The following is a 17210-nucleotide window of genomic DNA, read 5'->3' as shown; positions in this document are numbered from 1 at the left end:
GGAGGCTCAAAGCGAGCTGTCAGGGCCTGCAACAAGCTACACAACCAGGTTGGTGGTGATGACATCAGCCGGAAGGTTCTTGATCTGGAGGTCAAGACTCGCCAGAGGGGTAAGGTCTGAAGAGTAACCCCTGAGGCTTCCATGGGTTGGAGCAGGAACTCAGTATCCATAGGAGATTTGATGGAGTGTAAATGGCCTGAGCAAAAACAACAATGAGACGGCCTACAGGGAGAAGGTCCAGCACCAGCTAATGTTGTGCGCTGACAACAAGCTTGACCTCAACACCCAGACCAATGAGATCATCTTGGACCACCGACGGACGAAGAAGAACCATGCCCACAACCTCATCCACAACGAAGGGGCCGAGGTTGAGCGTGTGACCAGCTTCAAGTTTCTGCGTGTTCACATCTCTGGACCCTCAACACCTCCACATATATAAAGAATGCACAATATGTTTACCGGGAAGACTGAGGAAAGTGCACCTATCTCCTCAGATCCTTGTGAACTTTGAGAGCATTCTGACAATGTATCTTGGTGTTCTATGGCAATTGCTCAGTCTCTGACCGGATGGCCCGGTACCCAGCTACCCTCCATCGAGAACATCCAGCGGAAGTGCTGCCTGCGGAGGGCGAGAGGCATCTGATTGATTTATATGATTAGATGCTAACAGCCTTTCATTGGCTCAATAGTAAAAAGCCAAAGTATGTACTCATACTGTGCACACAATGACAATGAAGGTGGTTATGCTTTTCCCGTAAGCTCCTTTCCTGGGTCCAGTTTGCTAGTTGTCCGACATTAGCTTATTCTTCTTTTCTGAGGTAAATTGCTCAAAATGTTGGATATGTCTACATAGTTGATTGTCACTTACCTCTCTTGTGGCAAACTTTACACAGATACAAGTCAGTATAGTCATGGTCAGACACTTTAAGGGACATAAACATAACAAAAGCACATGTTTGACGGGGTCTTTAAAAAAGGTTGAAACACACTACATAGTGAGAGATATTTACATAGTCACAATACTAAGTAATTATTTGGCAGGCTTGACTTGGCCATGTTATGATTTTACCTTTTTCATGCAAAATGCAGTACATTTGATGGATTCTGGACAATATTTGTTTCGTTTTGTTGATTGGTTTCCAATAATATAGCCTACATACATTTGCGTACAGCAAGTATATATTGTCCACTCCCATATTATGTCCCTTTCATCACAATTAAATAAATAGAGGCCTCGTAATAACTTGTACCTATAAACCGGAATTAAGTGTAACGACATAGCAGCTCCTCTGTAACTACAATATTGTTGCACTAGGTATTTTTAGGTAGTTTACATGGTAGTTAATGTAACCTTAGTATAAAGGGTTACCCATAATCATACTACCTAGTCCCTTACCAATGTCCAAAGTAAATTTGACCAAATATCTTTATAAATCCAAGTATAAACACATGAACATTGGACAAGACAGGTTTTGACAGGTTCTGTGCTGGCTAAAAATGAGCCTTGGAGGATTCAACTTGGAAGTTGTTGTGCCTTCCTTCTTCTCATTGTTCTCGTTAGCCATTCATATCAGAATACTGTTATCTTCATATCACTGTCTGTTTTTTTATATTACCGTATTGATTCATAATGATGACAGTGTACTGTAGTATTGTAGGCATGTCTTTTTACACTATTCGTGTTCCCTATGCCCTGTGCTTAGACCAGGAAGGAAGCTGTAAAGACCATAAGGATGAAACAAGGACTTTAGTATTCATCAGCCAGATATTCTGTATACCAGCTGCTGTGTCTTATTATTGTGTTTTCTCTGTGGTCACTATAAAAAACAAGCTATCTGACCTTCATGCCTCAATGACACTTTGCAACAAACCATAATTTCAGTGTTTGATCTCGTCATTATAGTGTTACTCCTGTCTGGTGTAACTCTCTCTCCTCTTAGCTAACTGACACTATATAAATTCCAGATCCTCAATTGACACAATGGCATTACATTTAAACAAGATTACTGCCAATGCGAAACTCTTGTATATCCTTATGAGGATGCAAATTGGATTGTGAAATAAAAAATATATGTCTAGTCTTGAAAGTATTCACAGTGGTCACAATTAATACTAATCTGTAAATTATACTGGTGCATTAGCCTACACTGCATACACGTATTTTAGGTCCACTTCAGTCCAATAAGAATGATGAAACCTTGCTGCCCCCTGGCGTATACAATAGCAAGCACACACACTGTAGGTAAATGTTTTCCACAGCTGGTCGAAGCCACGTGTAGCTAGTTGACGTGTTGTCGTGTTGTCGAGTAAAGATTTGCCGGCTCGAACGTAAGTGTATTCAAAATGTATTTCGTCCTTCGATACACTCAGATACCTGTTTATTATTATCACGCTATCCTTAGCCTACGTGTTTTGTGCAGAAAGATAGCTAGGCTAGCCTAGCTAGCTTGTTATGGAACGACGCTAGCCAACATAGCTAGTACTGCTACGATGATAGCTAAAGCCGTGGGATTCCTAGCATTAAAGGTACATGGAATCTAGCTAGCTAGTCTACCAAATTAACAACCGAATTAGCATGTTAGATTAGATATATTAGATACAGCAGGATCGTAAATTGTTGTGATATCAGTTGATGCTAGCTACCTCAGAGTGAGTAACTGAATGAACAAGTGCACAACATTTCAGATTTAGCAACCTCACCAGTTGTCATACTGTCTCCACTATTTGTGCATGGGCTGTGTGTCGATCTCTTTATTTCTTTTTGCAGCTTAATATGACCTCTCTTTACAAGAAATCAACAATTAAGACCAAGCATGATTCAACAGTTAACTCCAGTTCACATAAGATGACGACGAAGGCCAAAGTTCAGTTAAGTGCTGCCTCTAACATTAGTGATGAAGACTCTGAATTGGAAATGGAGAGAAATTTTACTCTGCTGAGTAAGAAACACTCTGTTGTCACCAATGACGAGGAGAACGAGTCAGTACGTGAAAGAGAAGAGGATTTAAGTGGAAAAGTGTTTGAAGAGGATGATTGCAGTGAGAATGACGAGGAGTCAGATGGTGATGAAGAGGAGGATGATGATGAAGAAAAAGAAGAAAACTTAAAGGATGCTGATGAAGACAGTGCACATTCAGAAAGCGATGACAGAGAGGGCAAAGTAGATACTGAAAATGACATAAAAAAAGGTTGGTGTCTGTAAGTCTTAGTAAGTAAGACAGTGCAATACCTTCTTACCTGGCCCTTCAATGGAGGAAAAAATACTTTGAGATAATTTCATGCTGGCATTGAGTATGTTTAAAATGTATCTTTCAGAGCTTTCCACAATGTCCTTCGAAGACATAATGACACTTCAAAATAAAGTTGGAACAAAGGTATACAATGAAATAGCATATGGCACCACCAAGGGCAAACAACCCATTCAGAAAAAGAAACGTTTGAATAAAAATAGGTAATGTATAACATTTTATATTAGCAAGTAATGGTTAACTCCATGTGCATGGTGTTGAGATTTTAATGCTTTGTCTCAGACAACTCTTAATTGCGGTGTATTCACCAGGCCCATGGAGATATCAGCCAAAAGACCTGCCCCTTACCTTAGACAAGTCATTCCTGTAAAGAAAGCGGTAAGAACCTTTGAGCCCAGTCCATAGTTAACACTGTGTGTGGGTTCTCGTCAGGCCACGGTTTCGTATATTATTTTTTTATACATCATTTTTTTTTTTCACATCCAGGTGTCCAGAGACCCTCGGTTCGATGACCTATCGGGCGAATACAAACCTGAGATCTTTGAGAAAACCTACAAGTTCATCAATGACATTAAGCAACGTGAGAAAGACGTAAGTTAACTACCAAGTACAACTTTCATTGTTGTGATTTCTCTGCTTTCTTTTCTGTTCTGATTTCCTTCAGGGATGGCACAACACCACTATGAGTAGAACACATTTAAAATGTTTTAATTCTGTGCTCCATAGGTCGTACAGAAGAGACTAAACAAAACAAAGATGGCCAACCAGAAGGAGAAACTGCAGTTCCTCTTGAAGAGAATGGTGAGATTTCCACCATACACAGTTGTTCTAGTGCTGCTACTAACGAGATGAAGGGTGCTATTGCTATCCACTTCATTTTGGTCCTGTTTCGTGGCTTCAGGAGAACCAGGAGAGGGCTAGGAAGAGCCGTGAAGAACAGAGGGAGAAGGAGCTGGAGTTCAAGAGGAAACAGAGAGAAATGGCTGGACAGGGCCTGAAACCATACTTCCTCAAGAAATGTAAGTGCATTTATATTTATTTGAAATGTAGTTTTCCATTTTATCTTACTGACATTGGTTTGTGTAATTACGCCCTTCTAGCCGACAAGAAGAAGCTGGAACTGGCCGACAAGTATAACGAGCTGAAGAGGAGCGGCAAGCTGGAGAACTTCCTCAGCAAAAAGAGAAAGAGGAACGCTGGCAAGGACCGTAGAAAGCTGCCCTTCCAGCACAAGGACCAGTGAAGGGTGATCCATTCTGGTCTCTTGACCTTTTAAGATAGTCTGGAATTGTCCATCCTCATAGGAAAAACATCCAATAGACATCAGTGAATTCATGTGAACACAGGATGTATTTCTGGGAGGGGTTGGGTGAGGATTTCTATTTGAATTCTATTGAATGCGGACATATTACAGCAGGGGAGTCTTTTAATTGGAGAGAGTTTTTCTTCACATGTCTTAGGCACTTCACAAGCATATGTTGACATTGTGTCAGGGTTTTGTCAAATCCTTACTGACTTTGTATGCCTTCACATGTGAATGCATTTCTTAAGTGTCAGATATGCAAGGTGTGTTAGACCTTTGGTGTATGCAGAAGATTAACTATTAAACACACATTCTTTTTTGTAGTTATTTGTACAAACATTTGTGGTCAAATAGGGTATGTTATGACAATTGCATTAGGTGTTGACATCACTAGTTGTTTATGAATGGTGCTTAACAGACATCTAGTTTGATCTAATGGTTCAATGACTTAATGTAATAGTCTGTACACTGACTTGTTTACATGGAACCTGGAAGTACTATGCAGAAGATACACATTTAAGGGTGGATTGGAGGATGATATTGCTAAACCGAGGACATAATTCCAGCATTTGAAACCGCATTTGAACACTTCTCTATCACCATTGCATGTATGCTCTTACCACTTGGTGGAGCTGTGATATGTTGATAATGCACTCTTCTATTGGGACCAACATGACTTCCTGTGCTCAACCACTTAACAGTCACTCTCATCGAATGTAAATGTGTTAATGAATTAAATCTAGTACAATTTAGGAACAGTGTGTGAACAAATGCAAAATCGTACAATCATAAATCCCATATTTTTTATGTTACCTGTGGATAGGATAGTTGGCATATTAATAGGTAAAATCCCGAGGTGAGAATGATCACTTTTCAGTCTTTAAGATGACCTGTATGAATACAAGCATTGGTAAAGGATGAGAAGCTACCTGCTCCTCACACTTTTTAAAGATGTGACATTCTGAAGCCCTACTTTGTTTTCTTGTGCTGCTTTGCTGGACTGCTGGTTCCCAGTTTTATTTTGTCTGTCTAAATTAGATTTGTGGTACTTAACATGCATCACCTTCTGTGAGAATCTCTAAATCATTTAGATAGGTGCCCAGGAATCATCTACGACTCTTGAGACATGATCTCAGTGCAGTCATCTATAGTCATCATCACAACTACATTGTCAAAGGGTTATTTGGTTGAAAATTTGAGATTCAATGTCACAGTTGCAGACCAGAACAGTTGTTTTCACCAATCCTTATTGGTGTTAATTGCTCTATTCTGGAAGCTAAGGAGATATATTATTTGAAATTTTCAGTACTTTAATTTGGATTAAATCATCAATTGCTAGTTTGGCTGCAAAAAAATATGACACCTACACTTTTGAGTTCTTAACTTTCTAGATGACTTGTACCCAAACAAAGTATATGGCTGTTATCTATTAGTTTTAATTGGTGAAACACGTTTTCTACATGTGACTCATCTTTAGAGTGAACTTGGGTGCCATCACAATCTTGGGTAGAGCACAATGCTCTTGTGATTAAATTAGGTCGGTTTGATTACTTTCCTGGCTATTACCTCTGCTTCATTTTAATTGGATCTAATTAGCGTCGGTATGTATTAAGACAAAGGACTGTCTAACTATTCCCCTACTTCTTTTCCTGTCCTCATTTTTATATTGCCTTGTGTGCCTTATTCAAATCCCTATTGGAAAAAAATTAAGCAGCCTTTTTTTCAATCCTTTTTCACACAGAAAACATGCTGTTGCAAAATGTGCAACAAATTAAGTCCATTACATCTAGTAATATACCATGGGGATTGGTTGGAAACCCTATCTCTACTTTAAAGAGGGACTGCACAGTTTATGCATCAGGCAAGGATATGCGGTACTAGGACACCATTTTCAAGTCAAGTTTATTTTGTATTTTTCATTGTTGGATGGACATTGTCTATAGACGGTTCTTGATCTACACTATACAAGTATGATTTCATGGCAGGTTTACAACTCAAGGCCGTCTTTTACTCTCCCCTAAAACCCATTTTAATATTCCAGAGAACTGGTTTAAGCCCCCTTGAGTTTGCTGTTTGAATTAAATAGAAGAAACCTGAGGGTATGAAGAGATGAGAAAAAAGAATTCTAGTTTCTTTCTAGGTGCAGAAGCTGCTTTTTAACCTTTTTTTAACGGAGATCTTGGTGATGATATCATGTCTATGCTTGATATTTTCATCTGACTGCAGTTGGATGTAATTAAAATGCATACTGTATGTATTTAATTGCATTGCTTGACTGGGGTTAGAGCACTTATTTTTTACAGTATAATATAACAATGATATGCACTACTACTATGCTGTAGTAGTGCATGTCTGAATGGTGGTCAACAAGCTTCAAGGACAGGAAACAATAACTAACATATCTAGATAAACAAATGGGATCAATGCATGAGAGGGGAAAGGATACAGTAAAAATAAAGCAGTTTACTGAAAACAAATAAAATACCAATGACATAAAAACATGGCTTACAAAACTACCAATAGTAGAAAAAGGATGCAAAACTAAAGACATCAAATATATTAGTCATTTTAGTAATTCATTAAATATGCCTTTAGGCAAGAATACGCTAGATAGGGAGTCAGGTGGCTGAGCGGTTAGGGAAGCGGGCTAGTAATCTGAAGGTTGCCAGTTCGATTCCCGTCCGTGCCAAATGACCTTGTGTCCTTGGGCAAGGCACTTCACCCTACTTGCCTCAGGGGAATGTCCCTGTACTTACTGTAAGTCGCTCTGGATAAGAGCGTCTGCTAAATTACTAAATGTAAATGTAAGATGGTATGTAGCAATAATATTCACAAGATTGCCACGAGGAAGGATCAGGATAATAGTGTATTACAAGTGAAGGGTACATTTAAGCCGAAGGCTTGTAGGCTACTTGTTGAAATACCAACTACAGCCATGCGACAGGTGTGTGACCCTTCCCAAAATAAATACCTATTTTAATGTAATTGCTACAAGAGATTGTATTTGTCGAAGACCTTCATAAAACTCTGGAACTATGGAAGTGTAAGATAAAATCAAAGTTCAAACAGGCATGCTGTTATCATTGTTTCCATGGTTTCAGGTGCAATGGGGACCGTCAGGTTTGAGCATCTCTCTAATAATGTCAGGAATGTGTGTGTGTGTGTGTGTGTACAAAGTAGAGTGGGTTCAGTTTCCCACGATCATCTCAAGAACCAGGCACTTTGCAAAGTTCATATTCTGCATGTGTCCTGTGCCGCGTGCAGTGCCGCGATTGCCGTTGTTTGGATAAACACTCACAAAAATAAGTAATGAAAAAATACAAATAATTTGCCTCCAGTTTGGCTTGCTTTCTTTGCGTCACAGCCCCTACACTATGGTTCTAGTGATGGGTATTCCGGCTCTTTTTCGTGAGCTGACTCGTTTGACTCAGCTCACTGAAAAGAGACGGCTCTTTTGGCTCCCAAACGGCTATTTGAAAAAATAAATGTTTTGACTATTTCTTTGACTATGATAGGTGTGAAAACAATTCTAATTAAATTATTAAATGAAATCAATCTCTACCTTAACCTGTCTAACCTGTTTAAAAATGGATTGATTAGTTATGGCTCTCCGACTTTCGACTCCTCGTCTGACTGTGTGTGTGTGAGTTGGCTTTGGCCCTCCCTCATGCAGTATAATTGGTTGACGCCGTGTGTATGATTGACAGGAAGAGAATGTGAGGCTTATCAGACAGTCGAATGTGTGTGCGCCTTTAGGCCTATATAATTATTTGTTTGTTGTTCTTTGAATTAGTAAATTATTTTACATCCATAAAATCATTCATTATTTCATTATTACATAATCATTTAATTTCTATAGGGTATATTTTTAAAAATAGAGTCGGCTCTTCAGATATGCGAGCCAGCTCCCGACGTTCACCTTCAAGAGCCGGCTCTTTCGCGATCGACCCATCACTATCTGGTTGGTCTTCTGGTCTGCAGCGAGTTTCCAACGAATATCTCGAGAACCGGGCACTCTGAAAAGTTAATATTTTGCAGGTGTCCTTTTTATAAACCAACGGAATGCAGTACCTCGATTAAACTAATGCAATTAACAAAGGCATTCACAATTAAATGACATGAGTAAGGAAAATAGAGAAATTATATATTATTTTGAAGCGAATTCACTGTTACAACAGATAATCAGCTGCTTTCAAAGGGCTGGCTAGCTAACAGAACGACCGAATAAAGTGGATATACTTTCAGTATAGATCAGTGATTTTTTTAACCTAAATTAATGTGTTTACTGATGCCAAAACTGCCTGCACATTGCAAATGTACAAGCGCTGTATGGTGAATTAGGCCTACAATTATGACAACTGGCTCAACCATTGTGCATATAATGCATTTCAATTGTGATCTGAGAAATATAGGTACCATAAACACTGAGAAGAACTGTTGTCACCGGCTCTGCACTATCTTTCTGTAATTCCAGAAATATGTGTGTGTCACCTACATCATCACGGGCACTGTACCCTATCTACTGACATATTAATCACCGACTGTATCATGGACGCTGTGCACTATAATAATAAACCAAGCGATGCTGAACCGTATCAACAATAATGTCAACAATAAAGCTTCATACTGTCATAAACCGCCATAAATTGAACAGATGGTCAGGTGGAAGTGGAGCAAAGTGTTTGTCTTCTAAAACCTTCTTGCAGTAGCTACTTTAAGGTGAAGCAATAAAATCTTTGGGGGGAAATGCTCCTTAATTCAGTGCCAGTGATGTCACTAATCTCACGTTGAACATAGGCCTAGAGTAAGCCTACACAGCTTAAAAATCTTCATTGATACTGTAATTTCCAATAAAGGCAGTTACTTGTATACTTTTAGTTTTATTACATTTACTTTATATATTCCATCCATCCATCATCTGCCGCTTTTCCGGGGGTCGGGTCGCGGGGGCAGCAACCTAAGCAGGGAGGCCCAGACTTCCCTCTCCCCGGCCACTTCCACCAGCTCTTCTTGGGGGACCCCGAGGCGTTCCCAGGCCAGCCGAGAGACATAGTCCCTCCAGCGTGTCCTAGGTCTTCCCCGGGGCCTCTTCCCAATGGGACGTGCCCAGATCACCTCACCAGGGAGGCGTCCAGGAGGCATCCTTATCAGATGCCCGAGCCACCTCAACTGGCCCCTCTCGACGCGGAGGAGCAGCGGTTCTACTCTGAGCCCCTCCCAGATGACCGACCTTCTCACCCTATCTCTAAGGGAGAGCCCGGACACCCTGCAGAGAAAACTCATTTCGGCCGCTTGTATTCGCGATCTCGTTCTTTCGGTCACTACCCACAGTTCGTGACCATAGGTGAGGGTAGGAACGTAGATCGACTGGTAAATAGAGAGCTTCGCCTTTCAACTCAGCTCCTTCTTCACCACGACGGACCGATGTAGAGCCCGCATCACTGCGGACACCGCACCGATCCGCCTGTCAATCTCACGCTCCATTCTTCCCTCACTCGTGAACAAGTTCCCGAGATACTTGAACTCCTCCGCTTGGGTCAAGATCTCCTCCCCGACCTGGAGATCGCACTCCACCCTTTTCCGGTTGATAACCATGGCCTCAGATTTGGAGGTGCTGATTCCCATCCCAGCCGCTTCGCATTCGGTTGCGAACCTCTCCAGTGAGAGCTGAAGGTCACGGCCCGATGAAGCCATCAGGACCACATCATCCGCAAAAAGCAGCGACCCGATCCTGAGGTCACCAAACCGGACCCCCTCAATGCCCTGGCTGCGCCTAGAAATTCTGTCCATATAAGTTATGAACAGAATCGGTGACAAAGGGAAGCCCTGACGGAGTCCAACCCTCACCGGGAACAGGTTCGACTTACTGCCGGCAATGCGGACCAAACTCTGGCACCGGTTGTACAGGGACCGGACAGCCACGATCAGGGAATCCGGTACCCCATACTCCCGGAGCAACCCCCACATGAGCCCCCGAGGGACACGGTCGAACGCCTTTTCCAAATCCACAAAACATGTGTAGACTGGTTGGGTGAGCTCCCATGCACCCTCCAGGACCCTGCCGAGGGTGTAGAGCTGGTCCACAGTTCCACGGCCAGGACGAAAACCACATTGCTCCTCCTGAATCCGAGGTTCGACAATCCGACGGACCCTCTTCTCCAGAACCCCTGAATAGACTTTCCCAGGGAGGCTTTATATATTTATTTAATAATTCATCCCTTATTTTCTAGGCTTGCTAACAGTCCTTTTTGTCTGTTATGGCTGATTGTTAAAGATTCACACCACAGGCACAAAACACTGTATTGCAGTGAAGTTATTTGCATTACTACACATACATTACAGAATGACCACAACCTACTCAGTTATTTTCCTTTTGCAGGATATTGTACCAGTTGTGTCAGTATTTGACAATCTTAGACTCAACAAAGTTTTGTATGTTCGCTGAACGTGCGCTTGCGAGATCATGGTGGTTTATCAGGCAGGGATGATGCAAGAATTTTGAAAATGGCCTTAAAAATGTGAAAACATAGTCATGTGTTTTTCTTTATTACTGGTAGGTATGCCTATATCACAACTTAATCTTTAGCAAAACAAGGTATTGAGTTTAATCTCTTACAATACAACAGCCAAAGGCCATACTGTGTCTGGGGAATGTTGAAGATTGGTAACAAGTGAAAACTGATGGACTGGTGATTGTTTGGTTTCTGTAAGATTTTTCTATCCGTTCCCTTGGACTTAGTTTGAGCTTCACTGTTTGCAGTAAAGCTGACAAATGCATTCACACACACACCTACATACATACGTAGGGGTATAGGAAATCCTGGTCACATGCTCTGATCTATACAGTATCTCTTGGGCTTTCTTTATGTTTCTATGTCTCCTTCTCTGTCTGCCTTTCTCTCTTCTCTTCTCTCTCTCTCTCTCTCTCTCTCTCTCTCTCTCTCTCTCTCTCTCTCTCTCTCTCTCTCTCTCTCTCTCTCTCTCGCTCTCTCTCTCTCTCTCTCTCTCTCTCTCTCTCTCTCTCTCTCTCTCTCTCTTTGGGCAAAGGGTGTTTTGATCAATAAAAGTCAAACTTTTCTGCTCTTTCCCTGTGATAAATGCATACACACACATGAACACACCCTTCCTATCCAATTCCCCCCACTGTCTCTATTTCATCTATTGTTGGTCCAGTTTTGTGTCCATAATTCCCCAAAGGCTATTAACTCTCCAAGAGTCCAGGGGGGTCACACACATTGCTGTCTATTGCCCATATTAACCATGTGCTGATAGACCCCTGGGCCATATTGTTTTTGATGAATCTGAGCCCATATCGCTAGAGTCCCTTGGTGTGTGTTAAGGAATCCATTTGGCTTGCCCAAGGCCCTACTGAACATGTATTATGCCTCTCACAGACTGGTGCACAGCCAATTTTGCTGTTAAGTGGACCATTCTTGATGTAGAGGCTGGGAAAGGGCATGCCAGTTTAGTTTAGAGAGTGGAATGATTAACTTGTTTGACAGTCCTTTTTTGAAATGTCCAGATGTGACAAAAAAGACTGTAGTATGTAAACAGTGTGTTACTTGGACTATTTACACTTTTACGCAAAGCACAGTACACTTAAAATGTGCTCTAACCACTGAGCTATTACCCTCCCCACTATCCTTTGTAATGTGCTTGAGATGGAGATAGAAGAAATACAATGACTGTCTTAAGCATGAATAACTCACACAAACCTAATAAGCAAAAGCCAGAGTGGGTGGCCTGAAGTGATGCTGCTTCGATATTGCATGGAGGATGCACAAAATACTTTAAGGAGATGCTCTTGATGAACTTGGCGTGATGGTGGGGCAAGACAGTGACAGCAGTTAACAACAGGTTGTTTACTGCTGTTAACAATGATAAACTGAGGAAGGGCTGACCATTCTTTGTGTAACAACCAAAGATAATTTAGTTCTTTGAAGCATTCATTGTCATGGTATTGAAATGAAAGGCTGCTACTGGCAGACTGGAGAGAAAAGTGGGTGGTTGAAAGAAACGACACACACACATGACCTCCTATATTTCAATAGAATAATAAGTCATGACAACGATGGGAGTGGGAGGTGGAGGGTATGTTGTCTCAAGGCTAATGGTTAGCGTGCCTGTGTTATTTCTAAGTTGTGTTATTTCTGATGAGAACATATTCCCTTGTCTATTGAGTCAATACACACAATTCTGTATAGCCACACAAACAATCAGACATGTGTATACTCCACCCACACACAGAGAATTAAGTCTTTGGATCAAGAAAAAGTGAAGGATAAACAATAAGGGTTGTGACCTACTGCTAGAAAATAAGTTATTCAAGTTGCATGTGATGCTCATAAACAATGTCATGAATAATCAATAGCTACTCAAAATCTGATAATAAAATATTGCAACATTTGAATAAACATTATATATGTCTGTACATGAACGCAACATACATTTTGTAATACAGTAAAACATTTTATGTAAATAATCTATTTAAAATTAAAGTTCTGAATTTGACGTAATACCAAGATCTCAGCACATTACAGTATTTCTATCAAGGTGGTTCTTATCTCTTTCTTTCGTTTCCAACTTCGTGTCCAATGCTTTATCCTCTGACTTTTCCATCTGACAGTGGTAAGAATATATCTCTTTGAAAAAACATATCTCTACACAGAGATCTTTCTCTCCAGGCATAGAAGAAGCTCTTTAGAGAAGCTCCACATCAGAAAACAGAGTTGTGTAAGCATTACTTTGGAACACAGTCTTCTGTGATTCAAGGATGACAGTGGTGAATTAGTGCTTGTACAGTATTACTGAGTATCAGTTTCATATTCACTGACTGCTATTTATTACAGCACTCATTGTGATATTTACAGTGACACACTGTACTTTATCAAGTGTAAAAACGACTTTCTTACATTTCACATAAAAATAAAATACTTAATTTTGAATAGATTGAACCTTTATTTAACCAGGACAGTCAGAACAACATCTTCTTTACAATGGTAGCCTGGCAAGTGGCAAGAATCAATTGAGGGGAAACACCTATCAATACCAATAGGAAATGACCAAAAGCAGAAACAATCTGACGTGTTTTTTAACTGCTTTGATTGAACAGAAAAAAATACATCATAAGACTCATACACACACACGCCAGAGTAAACATACAAACTCATCTCCAACCCCTCATATAAGACAGTAATTACAAATAAGTTGATTGGTTTCAATGTATTTTTTATTTAAATTGCAACAAAAAAACAAGAGAAAATATCCACAAAAAAACACTATAATAACCGTCTCCAAAATTAAAGAAATCACAATATTCTTCACAACAGTTTAAAAATATATATTTAGCTGTTCTGTTTTCTTTATATTTTGGGGGGTTTCCATCACAGAACCCTTTATCCAACTATATTACTACCATGTGGGGCACCAGCTCAATGCTCACGTTTGGTCACATTCTCTGTCACTTCTGTCACAATCTGTCTCCTCTGGTAAAGTTGTAAAGTCCTCAATGATTACCTGAGGTGGCATGGGCATAGACATGGGCACTGATATGGGCACCGTTGGTGCAATGGGAATGGAATTCTTTTGCATATCTATCCCGAGAAGTGGTTTAGGGGCTTCATGCATCTGTCTCCTGTACTGTACAAAGCTGCAAGTCTTCAGGATGATGGCAATTACATTTTTACCTATTAGTATCCCAGACACCCTGGTGTCCCTGTAAAAAAACATGTTCCCACCACGAATAAAGATTGTTATGACATTTATGGTCACAAGACTGATAATTGGGTAGAGCATCATCTTGTGGGGCACAATGTTTACACCCTGCATGCTAATCTCACTTAGCGACACACATGGCAGCACCAACAGAAGAATGTAGCAGTAAAAGAACATCAGTCCCTCCACCCATAAGGGGAGGCCTTTCCTCTGAGGCTCCCACAGGTTAGCCTGCATGTCCAAAACATCAAGCAGGTCAACCACCACCCAGAAAAGACGGCTCCTGATCTCCTCCTTCTTCTTGTGCGGCCGCACGTACTCCATGTGATCTGTGGCAGCCAAGGTGATGAAAACTACCGGTATACAGATGGACAGGAGTAAGGTGAGGGCCTTTCTCATGACCCCGGCATCTGCCCCTATCCCGTCAACCGTGCCTCTCCCATCCTCAGCTTTGTAGTTCTGGTAGACAAAGTAGACCTTGATCTCCAGCACAAAGACGTAGAAGAACCAGAGGATCATGGCATAACCACGCTTTGCGGTGTGAACCTCTGAGCCCACCCACACGGCCACGTAGCGCAGCACGATGAGGAAGCATATGTCACCAACCAGAACCATGATGCACACGCCGATCTTCCGGGGTCCCTGGTTCTGTTCCACAAGGTAGGCGTCCATCAACGCCATACTCCACATTATCAAGATGGTCGACAGGCAGACATGGGGCTTGTTGGTGGGCGGTGGAGGCACCATACTAAACCAACAGAAACTGTCCCACCAAAAGTGCACCAACGAGTTGATGAATAATGTTGATCACTTCAGTGCTTTTGAATACATATTTCAAAAAGTGGGTTCTCCACAAATAATTTAATGAGTTAAAAGAAAGCAGTGTGCAGACTATTTATCTGATATCCTTTCTCATGTGGGATTAATCGTTTTGGACATGGTTTTGTGCTACTTCCTGATAGTTTTAGTCCAATAATATGAGATCCATACACAAGAAGCACACCAGGTACAGGAGTGTCCAAATCATCATGCTGGATGCACTGAGCCTGATTCTCGCCAACACTTTAACTTCAGAGGTCTGTGACTACATATTATTTTGCTTTTCATACAACTAGTCAAATTGAGTCAGTTACTAACTTATCTGACTGATTCTGTTAAGTAAAAAGTTAAATAAATAATACATATATATCCATACCATTTAATTATGTAAATCCATTATCCCATTATCTGGTGCAAACTCAAATTTTCCCATTATTAGCTAAATTTCTGTGCAATTAAATTCAGCCATCCTAACATTAAGGCAACTGTCAGATATTGTTACATAAGCTCCGGCGTTACATGTCCTCCAGAAGCTCTTATGAGCAGTTAGTAAAAGGAAACTGACTCTACCACGCACTTACAGTTTTCTCTCCAGTCCTAGTCAATCATAATGATTCGCAGCATTATATTTCTGCATTGATGCCAATGGGAATTTGTAGAGCCCAGCACTAATTCCACACAGTGGTTCAGAGTAAAAAAGATTCTATTGATTATATCCAGCGCAGAGAACGGCTTAGTTATAATCCAACATGTTCAAAATACCATTGGAAATACTTCTTTGATGCAAGATGGAATCTTACCAATTAAAAACATTTTGCTTTAAGTTTACCCACAAAAAACACCCACACTTCCCTTATTGAGCCTTGACAAATAACCTGTAAGCTTAAAGACAAGGAAGAAAAAAGTTAATCTTTCAACTTGATTTCCTGGAAACCAGCCTCTTGGCCCTTGATAGAAATCCTGTTAACTTCAAAAGACTGTTTTTCTCTTCAACAATCACTTAACTTCAATGAAAGACTCAGGCCAAATTGCTTGTTGTGCTTGCAATTGTTGATCCATTGTGTTCCACATCACATTTTTATCCTGGAGCCATCTCAGTGCGCTGAACCTATAAATAAAAAATGCCCATGCACTTGAGACACTTACACTTATAGTAAAGCTCTTTTCGGTCGTATATGTCCACATTCCAAAAGGACGCGAATGATGGGCGGAATTGTAACTCTCCTGTTAAGTGTGCGCAAGAACTCTCAACCAAATATTTTTTCCAGTTAGTGTGTTCCACGCTCTCTCTCTTGAGGTGTGAGGTATGTGTCCTCTCAAACTAGGTCTGCAAAAAATTCTTCCCTCCTCCCGCCTCTCTTCCTTTCCTCCGTGTGCGTGCATCCAAGCGTTAGATGTGGCAGAGGCATGCTCAGCAACCTAGCTGCAGAGACGGGAAGAGGAAAGGGGGGGGGGGTGAAAGCAGGCTATGGTTATAACCGTCACTAGTTTTCTTTTTTTCTCCGATTTCCCATCTCTCAAGTCCGATGCTTTTTCAAGTTGTTGGCTCAGATTGTCTTTGGAGGAGTGTGACTTATCATGTCTGGTTTCAGCTTTATAAAGGGGGAGCCTATAAAATATACACTATACGCTTATAGAGTAATGAGATTCATTATGTGAATACACCGCATGAGGGTTTTGCACACACACACACACACATCCTAACTGCCTGACACCGATACACACATCTTCCACTGCTCTGCACACTTCGGGATAAAAATGGCATCACCTCGTGAGTGTAATAAATGTGTGGGGGTTAGGGACCACATGCAGGTATAGCAGTCAGAGCCTTTGCCCTGCTTTTCTCACGGGACCACAACTTTGTGTGGTTTTGAGAACCTTGATGATATACTCCATTTGCATAATTATGAACTCATGTCATATCTAAAGTAGTTCAAGCTTAGGACATGTAAAAACAGTTTTACATGAACAAAATGTTATGCAAATTCATAGAAAGAAAACAATCTCTGCTTTCTCGTTTCCTTATCAGACGGACAGACGTATTCATAATGAATGAAAGACTTCCTCTTCCAAAATGAACAGAGGGATGGTACGTTGTGAATAATACATGAGAAAAGGCAGGACTG

At 40.9% G+C, this 17210-nt stretch overlaps 2 protein-coding genes across 3 annotated transcripts; one reads left to right on the top strand and one right to left on the bottom strand.

The window, feature by feature from the left end:
- The first annotated feature begins 2249 nt into the window (after positions 1-2249).
- rrp36 (ribosomal RNA processing 36) lies at positions 2250-4876 on the top strand. 2 transcript variants are annotated; one of them, XM_062448525.1, is made up of 8 exons: positions 2250-2328; positions 2768-3188; positions 3316-3451; positions 3560-3626; positions 3735-3839; positions 3975-4049; positions 4150-4267; positions 4349-4876. In XM_062448525.1, exons 2-8 carry the CDS (start codon positions 2774-2776, stop codon positions 4489-4491), a joined length of 1059 nt encoding a protein of 352 aa, XP_062304509.1. In that variant the 5' UTR covers positions 2250-2328; positions 2768-2773; the 3' UTR covers positions 4492-4876. The 2 variants fall into 2 exon arrangements, with proteins under 2 accessions (XP_062304509.1, XP_062304508.1); XM_062448524.1 differs by lacking the exon at positions 2250-2328 and adding an exon at positions 2476-2526.
- Positions 4877-13812: 8936 nt separating this feature from the next.
- On the bottom strand, positions 13813-15139 carry LOC134008728 (transmembrane protein 121-like). Its single transcript, XM_062448235.1, has one exon. The coding sequence runs from the start codon at positions 15010-15012 to the stop codon at positions 13990-13992; it is 1023 nt and encodes a 340-aa protein (XP_062304219.1). The 5' UTR covers positions 15013-15139; the 3' UTR covers positions 13813-13989.
- Between the last annotated feature and the right edge of the window lie 2071 nt (positions 15140-17210).

Source organism: Osmerus eperlanus, chromosome 22 (assembly GCF_963692335.1).
Source record: "Osmerus eperlanus chromosome 22, fOsmEpe2.1, whole genome shotgun sequence".
NCBI classification, from domain to species: Eukaryota; Metazoa; Chordata; class Actinopteri; order Osmeriformes; family Osmeridae; genus Osmerus; species Osmerus eperlanus.
Note: the sequence above shows the minus strand (reverse complement) of the source record. Positions and strands in the feature narration are given on the sequence as shown.